The sequence below is a fragment of the Pleurodeles waltl genome, chromosome 8, assembly GCF_031143425.1.
Source record: "Pleurodeles waltl isolate 20211129_DDA chromosome 8, aPleWal1.hap1.20221129, whole genome shotgun sequence".
Lineage (NCBI taxonomy): Eukaryota > Metazoa > Chordata > Amphibia > Caudata > Salamandridae > Pleurodeles > Pleurodeles waltl.
The window spans coordinates 771,130,609-771,143,431 of NC_090447.1; the positions used below are offsets into that span (position 1 = coordinate 771,130,609).

Consider the following 12,823-nt stretch of genomic DNA (forward strand, 5'->3'; position numbering starts at 1 on the left):
AGGCGCAAAAAGGAGAAATATCTTTATTTCTCCTTGTTTTATCCTCTTGCTATGTGTGTTGCATTCTACAGCAGACATAGAAAGATAAAAAAGCCACCCAGGATTGTTTTTGTGCAGGAAAGGACACCAAACAATTCAGGATGCAACGCAGGCACCCTTGCAACATGTTGCAAGGATGCCTGCATTGGCGCTAGGCTGCAGAAACTGTGCCAGTGCAGGGGGAATGGACAGGAATGTGATGTACACCATAGATACGGTGCCTTCCTGCCCTTTCACTTTGACCCAGGGTAGCGCAGCAAGGTGACTTCCTACACTGACCTTCACCAAATGCCCATAAATCTGGGCCAAAGTCTAACTGTCAGGTACACCCAGTCAGGTGATCCAGACCAGGCTAAAGTCGGGAAAGGCTTAAGGGCAGGAAAATGCCAACATTCTAAAAGTGACATTTTCAAAACTGTAATGAAAAATCTGACTTTACCATTAAAGAGGGCTTATCATTACAATTTCATAGACACTAACCATGACATATCTACCAGCTCCCATTTGGAAATTACAACTAATTAAATGTAATAGGGAATTCCTAATGTTATCCTATGGGAGGGTAGGGCCTCAGAGTAGTGAAAAACAAATGTGGAAGTTTTTTACTACCAGGAAATGTCCAACCTTCTAATTACGTAGCAACCTGCCATATGGGCTGCGTAGGGCCTGCCTTACGGGTGACTTATATGTAATAAAAGGAGAGGTTAAGGCTTGGCAAGGGGATTCTAATGCCAAGTTGATGTGGCAGTTTAAAATTGAATTCAGGCTGCAATGGCAGGCCTGGGACATATTTTAAACTGCTACTTAAGTGGGTGGCACAATAAGTGCTGCAGGCCCACTAGGAGCATTTAATTTACAGGGCCTGGGTATATAGGACACCATTCTACAAGGGACTTGCAAGTAAATTCAATATGCTAATTGAGTATAAGCTAATGTAACCATGTTTAAGGGGAGTGAGTACAAGCACTTTAGCACTAGTTAATATTGATAAGTTGCTTAGAGTCCTAAGGCCAATAGCTCTTGTTAGGTCTCTCCCTGCATACAACCGAAGCACACTGAAGGTGCCCTTATGTCATCAACACACACACATATATCTGTGCAGTGCAGGGCTTACAGTCAGCGCCTTGCAGCCATTGACTATTGGCCTTTTTAAAAGTCACCATTGGCAAGGTAAGCTATTCTATTCTTAAGCCACGGAATTAACCGACACTGTGATAACCTTTCCACTGTGCTGCTGTCCCCTCACTCTCTATTTATCCCCTCCACCCACCCCAAACTTCTAGCAACTGGTAAGAAATTGGGTTATTTGTTGAGAGGGGATGAAGTCCCACTCAAATAATAAACATAATCCTTCTCAAGGTGAACCACAAAAGTCACTAAATAAACAAGTGCTTAACCCTCTGTTAGCCTGGCACACAAGCAGTCAGGCTTAACTTAAAGGCAATGTGTAAAGTATTTAAACAGCACTCAAACAGTACTAAAATGAAAACACAATGCCAATAAAACTCCAAACCAATTTCGAAAAATAGTGTTCATTTTAATAAATAAAATGACTCAAAAAATGACAACAATCCAATCAATAGAAATGGAGACATGAGTTTGTAAAGTTTTAGGTGAAAATAGCACCAAAGAGCACAAAGTGCCATTTGCAATGATCTGGACAGACGGAAAATCAAAAGTTCAAAGTGGCCCCAATAGAGCATGGGTCAGATTCTCATGTCCGCAAAATTTACTGCAGTATACTCTGATGCCAGCTAAGGATCCAGGACCTGGGGGCACCTCTCACTCCAGCATAGGTCAGCAGCAGGGCTCAGGCTGGTCCAGGCAGGTCCAGTTGATGCTAGTCCAATGGGCAGTTCAATGAGGCCTTTGGAAGTTTGTTGTGTTCCTGCAGCTCAAAAAGGAGGTCAGCCAACTGACCCTTAGAGTCACTTCTGGAGAGCTTGAGCTCAAGGTAAGCAGGTCCAATTTTCCTCTTTCATCCAGCAGGGCAGTCCTTCTTCTGAATATTCCACAGGTTCAGGAGTGTTCTTATAAAAGATTTTGGAGGTGTCACTTTTATAGCTGGGGCTGGCCTTTGTGTGGGGGAATTAACTGGCCTACCTCACAAACTGGTTCTGGCCAATTCTTCCCTTTCTTCTGGGTTTAGCTCCAAAGTGTCAAGGATGACAAAGGCAAGGGAAAGCTTGGTATCAGGTTCCTTTGTGTGCTGCAGGCAGGGTCCTTTGAAGTGTAATCAGGACAGGGCACAGTTCCTCCCCAGCCCTCCTGTCAGGAAGACCCTCTCTCTCCACACATATGCCTCTTTTGTCTCTATGCCTGGAAACAATACACAAACACTACAGAAGAGCCATTCACATTCGTGTGACCCTGGACACAGGCAGAAAGGCATATCTAGCTTAGGCACAAAAATGCCAACTTTCCATAAGTAGCATTTTCAGAATACGCACATAAGATGTGACTTTGCCAGTAAAGAGGACTTTAAATTACAATTAATGTGAGTGGAAAGAGCATTTCTGTATCTGGTCTCAATCTGGCGTTGGCACATATTTAGTGTAATGAGGTAACCCGCTGTCAGTCAATGGGAGAGATAGCCTTACAACAGTGAAACATGATTTTAGACGTTTTTCGTTGTTAGGACATAAAATTTAAACACACATGTCCCACTTTTTAAATACCATGCACCTTGCCTATGCATGTTTAGTGCCTACCTTTGTATGACTTCTAAGTATTAAAATGATAAGTTTAGGTCTGTCAAAAGGGTCATTTGGCCAGGGTGAAATGGGAGCTTAAAACTGTACTACAGTTTGCAGGGGCAGGCCTGAGACATGTTTTACAGTGCTACTGTAGTGGGTTGCTCCGTGAGTGCTGATTCCTACTAGTAGCATTTAACTTATAGGCCCTGGGTATGGTTAGTACTATTTAGTAGGGACTTACAAGTAAATTAAAGATACCAATCAGGTGTAGGCCAATTTAATCATGCTTTGAAGAGAGAGCACAAGCACTATTCCACTGGGTAGCATGGAAAAAGTGCCCAGAGTCCTAAACGCCAACATAACCGGGTTCAGCAAAGGAAGGCAACAATCTGGGCTGACCCTCCAGATAGGGCCAAGTCCAACAGGACCCACCTCCAGCCAAAACCAAAGGTAGACTAATGAACACCTTGCTGCGCTTCCCTGCTCACGCGATTGAGTATAGACAAAGGCCCTCTTCTGCATAGTCACTTGTCAGTTCTTTGCCCTTCTGAATCTAGTTGGTCCCCTCTGTCAACACTCTCTTAGCTACTGGGTAACCCACAGGGAACCCTTTTCCTCATCTGTGGATGAACCCCAACTGTAAGACTGCCAACTTTAGTTTGCTCAGTACAACCATAGCCAACAAGGTGATGTGGCCTATTCCGCCCCTTAGGTCAGACTTCTGTCCCCAACCCAAGAAAAACCCTACCCATACGGACAAGAGTCAAGAGAAGCTACTGACAGCTCTCAGTGTCAAGAGCCAGGCCCCAGGCCATTTACTGCCAGGTGGAAGCTCCAAGCATGGGCCTTGGGCATGCCTCATTTCTAGCCTCAGACCTGGCTGAGAGTTCCCCACTTGCCCATGAGGTTTCCCTGACCTCTGAGGTTTCTCGGAGTGGGGAGGGGGAAGCAGGCAACGTCCCCAGGTGTTAGGCACCCTACTTTCACTCTCATTCCCATCATCTCAGGGGTAGTATCCTGAGACTGTCTTCTCAGCCCAGACTCTGTATCCTAAGGCGGAACAGGTGCCTGGCAAGCCAGGCCCTCCAGGGGGAACCACCTCCTCCTGCTACGGTGACACACTCTGTGTCATGAGGGGTCTGCCTGGTACAGGTCTCTGGACCTCTGTTTCTCTGACAGTACAGGCATTTACTCTCTCTCTTTCTAGATTGGTTTGGGTTTTTATTGGTGTTCTGTTTTCACTTTATTACTGTTTGAGTGCCTCATAAATTCTTTCCACATTGCCTCTAAGTTAAGCTTGCCTGCTTTTGAGCCAAACTACCAGAGAGTTCCACACAGGTTTATTTTCTGACTTTTGTGGTTCTCCCTAATAAGGATTGTGTTTTTTTTTTTTTTTAATGGGGCTTCCACCTCTGTCAACTAACAACCTAAGTTTTCCATTGGTGTTCAGTGGGCGGATCCAGTACGTGTGTTTGTGCAATGCCACTTAGAGGCATGTGTCACATCAAAAATCCCTAATAATAATAATCTGACAACAGAATTGTATTTTTAATTATGCTTGATTTTTCCTTTCTCCAAATGTAATTCATGCCTCACATGTATGCACATATCAGGCTTTGCAAGCATGGAGGTGGATCTCAGCAACCTTCACAGTGACAGTATGGCAGAGCTGAGAAAATGTATGTGGGGAAAGGTGACTGAAACTGGTCAATGGCTTTCCAGAGTTTGAGTACTTGATAGCCCTCTGAGACTGGGAGGAGGTATGCAGGACAGTGGCATAACAAAAGTTGTGGGCTCCCCTGCAAAGTACATGGAGTGCCCTCCCTCCAGACATATTCAGGACCTCTCAGGCCTGGGTAGTGTGTTAAGGGGGCCCCTGGAGCTCGGAGCTGTGGAGGGCCTTTGTTACACCACTTATTTAGGAGTCAAACTGCAACAGAGGAGCAGGATGATCATGAGGAGGATAACCCCAATTTGGATTTAGCACTTATTGTGTAACAACATAATCCAGTGTTAATCTATGGGAGAGATAGCCCTACAAATGTGAGAACGAACTGGAGGAGTTTATTGCTGTCAGGATATGTAAAACATAAACCCACTTGTCCTAGTAGTTTTTATATACCATGCTCCCTGGCCTTTGAAATTTTAGGGCCTGCCTTAGGGGCAACTTACAAGTATTAAAAAGGAAAGTATAAGCCTGGCAAAAGGGTCATTTTGTCAGGTCAAAACGGCAGCTTCAAGCTGCACTAGAGGCTGCAGTGGCAGGTCTGAGACATATTTTACAGTGCTATGTTAGTGGGTATAACAATGCATGCTGTTGCCCACTAGTACCATTTAATGGGTACAGATAGTAGCATTTGCTAGGAACTTCCAAGTAAATTAGAGAGTAGCAACCAGGTGTAGGCCAATTTTGCCACATTTAGAAGGAAGAGCACAGGCACTTTACCACTGGTTACCAGGGCAAAATTGCAGAGTGTCCTAAAGGCCAACAAAAATAGGCTAAGCAAAGGAAGGCAAAAGTCTGGGGTGACCCTACAGAGAGGGCCACGTTCAGCACCCTCTACCATTGCAGGATGTGGACCTCACTGCTCTCAGTCAGCTCCTCATCTAGCACCAGCTTACTCATAGTTTGGCTCTAGCCAAAACTGGAGAATTGCTTCACAACATTGGTAAAATCAAATCATTCCAAAAATACTGCTGTGCAAGCACAGTGCATATATGGTGGCCACCTTGCACTGGAGTTTCAAAAAATATAAGCAAAATCAATAAAAATGGCTGTTGATGCCTCCATGAGCAAACATGAGTGCCATCTTGTATTTACGTTTTTATATATTTTTTTAAACTGCAACATAAGATGACAACCGTGCATGTACGCTTGTGCTTGGCGGCACCAGCTAACGGCAATAAAAAATCATTGTTGAAGCCAAAAGTTTGGGGCTGTCTAGCAAAAGTGAGAATAATTGGCCTTGCTAATGCTTGTTCTTTTTTCTTTAGTACATAGATATCAACTCTGATGGTAAATACAAACAATTAATTTTAGTTTAAAGAAAAGGCTAACACCATGACTTCTATTTTCATCTACAGGAAAATAAAAGCTGCAATGGAAGTGGAAGAACAGCAAGTGGCGATCTCACCCTTGGACCCCCCCAATTATGTTGATGTTCACAGCAAAGATAATATGGCTTTCCAAAGTGAAGATGAGCAAACGTCCTTTTAAAACCAAGTTGTGGACAGAATTTTAATTCAGCAGTGTTTTATGGTCCAGGTTATAATAATACAAGGAACTTTAATTGAAACACACCATATTGGAAAAAATGCGTGGTCCTATGTCTTTCAAGCCTCGTACAGAAGGAATGTAGTACCTGAGCCTCTCAAACAGTATTTGAATACATTATCATCATATTCTATGACACTGTTGTTGGTGTGATTTGCAGTCGCGGCTTGCGGGAGGGTTGGGAGGGCACGAGGAAGAGGGATAAAAATGTAATTAACTTGGGAAAAAAACACTTACCTCCTCGCCATCGCACCACACTGCTCTGCTCCTCTGGCTCCTTGCTGCAGGCACAGGCTCCCAGCCTGCGCTGTTGCCAATACTGACACTGCTCACAGCAACGTCAGGATTGGCTGGGAGTGCCCAGCCCGGGTGCTCCAAGGCAGACTGGGAGCCTGTGCAGGCTCTCTCCAGCCTGGCAAATGTGTTGCTGGGCTGGAGAGAGCCTGCTGCACATGTGTGTTTGGCTGGCTCGATATGGCCTGCCAAGCACACATGTGCTCTGAGGGGGAGTGATGTGCACTCCCTCTAACTGCTCGTCACCCACATGGCCCTGCCCCTTTCCAAGAAAACAATGATAAACATAGTCTATTATCATTTTCTTGGAAAGGTTTTGCAGATGCCGCTGCTGGTGGGGGGGGTGATGCTCCTCACAATAATAAACATAGTCTATTATCGTTTTCTTGGAAAGGTTTTGCAGATGCCGCTGCTGGTGGTGCGGGGTGATGCTCCTCCGCTCTAATGGAGGAGCCGCCCCTGGTGATTTGTAAAAGAGGGGTATGTTGATGTAATTAGTGTATGATATGAAAAAACACACAATTTTGTGAATCAGCAGATATGTTGTTAATGTAAACGAACAGTACTGGGAACCCGGGTCTATTTCATGATTCCATTTTGTGCCCTATCAAAAAAGTGGTTTGTGCATTTATTTTTGACTTTTTCACGGCATACGTTATCTTGAAAAATCTCCGAGTTGATGCATGATTTGCTGACTGCAGAGTTCAGAACTACAGGGCAGAAATTGCCTTTGTGCTTCCGAGCCCTGCTCTCATCAAAACTTGCATTAACTTGTTCAAGTTAATGACATTTATTGAAATGCCCTGACACATTTTGAAAGTGATATTCTTTTTGCCAGAGAGAACCTAACAAAACAACCTTAAAATTCACTAATATTTTAAAGGGTAAGAAGTAATCCTAGCCAGACAGTGGGCTGGTTATATGCCCAGCAAAAGTATTATGTGACAAAAGGAATGCCCCAAGAAAATAGATGATCATGACTAAGTGCTAGTGATATCCCATTTTGCACATATTTTATCTGTGCCTTTGGCTTGTACAATTCCGCTGTTGTTCTACATTTGGAAATGTAAAGGAAGGCCTTTGATATGTAAAAGTGGCTTGGTGGAATGTTCCAAAGCCACGTGACTGTACTAATAGTAGTCAGAACAAAGTTTATCGTTCCTGTGTAGTGCGACACTGGTGTGGTGTCATAAATGTCTAAATAAAAAACAGCAATGATATTTACATTTTTCTGAGATGCTGTATCTTCGTTTGCTGGGGGGGAGAATGCCAGAAACCATTTACATTACTCACTTAGAAAGGATTTTTTTTTTTAAATAATCCGCGAAAGAGGAAGTCACCACAACCTATGGGCCTAAATGTATTGAGCATGTTTGTGGTTGCAAAATCTGGCTTTGCGACAGCGGGACAGAATTGCCTTTTTGACTTGCAAAGTGCACAGTGCGACCCTGCTAACTCACAATGGAAAGAGGGCGTGTAATGGGCTTCCCCTCCCGTTTGGAAGTCTATATGCAGTGCATTAGTGTCTCTGACAGCAACCCGAAAGGCGGGTGTAAGACATTTGCTAAATAGGAAGCTGTCTCCAAGGGACATGAGTGAATGATGGAGCCGGCACCAGGTAGAGCTTACAGTGGTCCAGAGAACCACCCTGTGCTCCCCATGATATAATTCATGGCACACTGACATTTTATTTTTCAAAGTAGCCCTGCCCAGTTTAAAGAAAACGGGGGCACGCACTATTAAACATGCTGGGATGAGAGTCTGCCATCCCTCGTAGACCTTTATCCGTGCATTTGCAGACAATAACGGAGTAGAAAACTGGCGCTTCGATTTGGTGGTACAGTTGGTTAGTACATGAGTTATATCGCAAAATATAGGGAGGAAGTGATGGGAAACTAGTCGGTATGCAAAAAAACTCTGATAGGACGGAACCCTGCCTTCCTGTATTGAGCCTTATGTCGAATTTCAGAGAAACATATGAACTAAAAGTGAACACACTGAACAATGTTGTCCTTTTGTTTTTACCAGTTCTGCACACTGCAGTGCTGCTTAGCGTAAGCAGCGAAAGACTCGTAACATGTAATAGTGGGGGTACCTCAAAACATAGTCCAGTACAATATAATATTCGACATGAATGAATATCAATGCTTATATTTGCTTCTGAATTTCTTTCTTGAATGGCTGGTTAATAATATTCATATACTGATATATGATTTCAGAATGAATGCACTTGGCTTGACACCACATAATTTAGTAAATAAGGACATGGTCATCATAAATTAGCCTGAGTTAATTTTGAAGGCCTTTCAGAACCTCGTAAAACTGCAAACCGGCCCTCAAATATTACGCACAGATTTATATTAGGAGAAATAGAGTTTTTAAGTAAAATACAAGGTGTTGTTAACCACAAAACGTTACCTAAAATATATCCTGGCACATTCGCAACATTTGGTTAAAGGTTAGTTTCTTCTCGTGTCTGATCACAAATGGAACATTGCATGTCGCTTTTTATAAAAAAAAAAAAATGTCCCTAAATGCTCCCAAGAGAATACGAATTTAGCAATTCTTTGAAGGCTGTTAAAAACAACTCGACTTGCAACATTTGGGGCCTGATGCACTAAACATTTGTGGGACCGCAAAATTACTACAGTAGTTACAATGTACAAAGGCGCTCATTTGGGAAAGAAGCATTTTACGAAAGGAAAATATGGACAGTATTTATATGCGAAATAAGGTCTTCAGATTTACAGAGTAAAAGGAAATTGCTACAGTAGGTAAACCTTACCTGCCATTCGTAGTGCTTATTGATAATATCTTGATATGGAACAGATCGTTTTATCTTAAGCTCTGTCTCTCTCTTTTAAGGTAGAGGGCCTGAATGTTTGTGTGTCAATTAAGTGTTGTTATACGTCACCTCTTGAGCAGTATCAAAATTAGTGAAGCTCATCCTAATTTATAAGTTTGCTGATTGTTGTGCCTGTAAGGATGCAAAATATTGCACTCAGGTGGAGAGTGCATTCCTGTTACTTCAGTGCAGGGCCTTTTACTACTTACAGCTTCTCGGGAGCTTGGTCTGGAGCATGGATACTCAAAGTACGGCCCGTGGGCCTCATGCAGCCCCTCTGATCTTTACATGCGGCCCCTTTGGTAACAGGAGCACTGGGCAGCTGTTTGCTCGACTCCACACTAACAATACAAATATTAAATAGGCACACAATCATTTATTTCAAACTTAAAAGAAAGGAAATAACTAGGGACTCCTTCACTTAACTTTAGAAACACCTTCATTTTTAAAGCCATTTTGCAGCATAAGTGTCATAAACTAAGACAGTCTCTTCAAAATTAAAAAAGTGTATTGAGTTAAGGTGCAGAACCTTTTCACCTTAGAACAATTTATTTTATCAGTGCATTGAGATGTATTCATTTAAAAGTGATAGTTTTCAAACATAAATTTGGAACCATGAATTCTTCCCCTTACCCTGAGAACAGCACCAATAGTAAATTAAAGAGACAAGTCACTTGGTATGTGCACTCTATGGGTGGCCTGGGTTCCTATCATACATGAAAAACATTATAGTTTATTAAATGAAACATAGAAGCAGGTTAGAAGCAGCAATTGAAACACAGAAGCAGGTTAGAAGCAGCGCACACCATAAAATCATGTAATTCGAGGTCCTCTCATATGTGATAATGCAGAAAAAGGAGGGGAAGTGATATTAAACAATTGCCTAGGCTCACACAATTTAGAAAAGTGGATAAGCCAGGATTAATTCCAGGTTTTCTGGTTTCCCATTGTTTATTTTAGCCATTAGATGTATATCCTTCGCTTCTCCTACACCTATCTTGCACCAATCCCCCCAGCCACACCACCCGACCGCCACTGCCCTGGCATCAATGTGGCCCCCGGGCACATCGCAGACCAAACTTTTTGGCCCCTGGGAAAATGTTTGGAGCATTCAAGTTTGTGGATTTCCCACTTTATGGATGTTCCTTCAGGCACCAGGCTTTCGTTATGCATGATTGGCATCCAAGGACATGCGCTCCACTGGATCTGCTCCTTCTTAAGGGATAGAATATAAGCTGTCAGTCTCCCACCTTACTACTCGGAAGCCCGCAAACTCATCTGTGGAGTACCTCAAGGTTTATAGCTCAGCCCCATCCTCTTTAATGCATACATGATGCCCCTAGCCAACAATGTCCATGCACACTACATAAACATCCTCTCCTAAGCAGATGACACACAACTCATACACTCCATCTTGGAGAAGACAGTTTAGCTCAACCCTAGATAGCTGTGGCACTGAGCAGCAAGGCTTACATAAAGGAACTAGTTTAAAAATGTAAACAGTACCAAAATAACTGAGGAAGAAATCAATGAGATACTCAAGCAATTCAAAACCACTTTATAAAAATTGGGTGTGTTTTATTTTTAGACACTACATCAAAAAAGATCAATTGGAGTATTCTAGAAATACAACAATTATAAGATAGAGTAAATATGCACTTTTTTACTTCATTGCAAATGAGCATTGGCAAATTCAACAAATTTTGCAAGCAAAACTTGGGTAAGTATCATTGCAGATACTTTGAGTTACTTCAGTAGACCAACTACAGTAGGGAGCCAGTCAAAGGGACCAGCAAAGTCCACAGAAACAGTTCACTTGGAGGAAGAATCACTCTTTAGGTAGTTCCAGGCACTTTAATCCTTTGCTATAGGTTCTTGTGGAAGTGGTCCCGATGCAAGGGATACAGGATGCTGAAGTTGCTCAAGGATGCTGTAGCTTCTGTGCAGTTGACAGAGGTCTTCCTGTGGCTTCCCCTCGGTCCACAGGCTTGGAGCAGAGGTCCTAACCACAGGGGTCGACGTCCCTCAAAATCCTCTAATTCCTGGTTGGAGTTCAGTTGCTACTGGGGTACCAGTTGCCAGGTATCATGATTACAGTGGAATCCTTCACTGGATGATAACTCACCTTCTGGGCAACCAAGCTGCACTCTGATGACTTGCCCGGGTTCAACTTTGAGCCCAGGGTCCTGGTCTTTGGTGCTGCACTATGATGAGGAACTGCAGCTTAAAGATTTTTGTTGCAAACTTGCCCCAGCAAGCTTCTTTAGCAGTTGTGGCCCTGTGCTGTAGACAGGAGGTTAGCCAACTGACCCTTGGAGTCTCTTGCTTCGACAGGGATCTATAGATACTTTTTCCATGAGCAGAACACAACAGGCACAGTCCCTTCTCTTTTTCTAGCCACCAGGTTTAGCAGGGGCAGTCCAGCCGGTGCAGCCTCTCTTTGTCGGCTCCTGGTGTAGCAGGCAGTATTTCTTAAGTCCTATTCTCTAGTCCATCAAAATATGAGTTCTGGGCACTCCGAGTGCCCTATTTATGCTCAGAAAATGCCCTCACCATAGGATGCGGTTTGGTACCAATGGGCTACCAGGTTCCCTCCTTCCTGAAAATTACTTCCTGCAAAGTGAGACATCTGGCTATCCCAGGATACACCATTCTGCCCACTTCCAAAATGGCAGAATCCCTCTCTTGGCATTATGAGCTCTTTAGTCCAACCCAGAGATGTGGCTACCAGGGGGGCCAAACAGCCCTGGAAATCCAGTTTGGCAATTGGTTTCCCCTTACCTTCCAGAGTGCCTACCTCAACAATGGGGCAGCTCCTCTCTTAAGTGTTCCCCATTTGCTCTTCAAAGGCGCTTCACATTTAAAGGCTACCTATTGGGGACGCGGCCAAGATGGCGGATACGTGAGATATGGGCTTCAGTCTCTCTGACCCGCCGATCTTCAGTCTTACATAGCACCCTGTCTGCTGCCCAGAACAACCCTGATTTTCAGCAGGGGCAGCTAGAGTACACAGAGGACCTTGGTGTGGGGAGAGATGGACGTGACCAGCTACACAATTGGCTGTCTGTGGCTAGGCCTGGGCCAGGTCTGGTGTGTACACCTACAGGGCTGCAGGCACCCACTGCAGTGACAGCACCACCATATATCGGCTCATCCCAGACTGCGGCATGGGACCCAAGCAGCCTACGTGTGGGGATTGGCCTCTCTTGTATACCTGGGGGTCGGTGGGGCCCCCGCCACGAACCGAGAGTTGGCACAGTTTGCAGAGTGTTGGACGACATATTGAATGACATCTTCAGTGAACTTCACTCCTTGTGACCCCGGGGCAAATCCGTTCCCCCTTCCCCGACGTCCACCTGCGCCTTCTGCCATGTGCAGACCGGAGTGGTGCAAAATGTTACCAAAACCATGGCCGCTAAGGCCAAGAAAGACAGATCCCTGCAGGAAATGCTGACGAAGCCTGTTGAGACTCCCAAAAGTGGAGATACTACCCACTTTCCGGATGCGGAGGAACCTGAGGGCCCGGTGACGCACCTTTCTGGAAGCCCTGTCCTATTTGTTATGCAAGGTCCTGCAGGCTGTCAAAAAGGGCCTCTTCGTGGACCTGCAAGAGGTGCGCAGAGACCTGGATGAAGTGAGGGAGAGGGTTGCGTCACTGGAATGATGATAGACTTG

The 12,823-nt window shown here is 44.2% G+C and overlaps 1 protein-coding gene across 1 annotated transcript in view; it reads left to right on the forward strand.

Annotated features, from left to right (window-relative positions):
- The window catches only part of ACE2 (angiotensin converting enzyme 2), a 405,347-nt gene extending 397,820 nt beyond the window's left edge, over positions 1-7,527 (forward strand). The window contains exon 18 of the mRNA XM_069205018.1: positions 5,820-7,527. Within this exon, the coding sequence (XP_069061119.1) occupies positions 5,820-5,952 (133 nt within the window). The 3' untranslated portion in view covers positions 5,953-7,527. The remainder of the gene's footprint in view (positions 1-5,819) is intronic.
- The last annotated feature ends 5,296 nt before the right edge of the window (positions 7,528-12,823 follow it).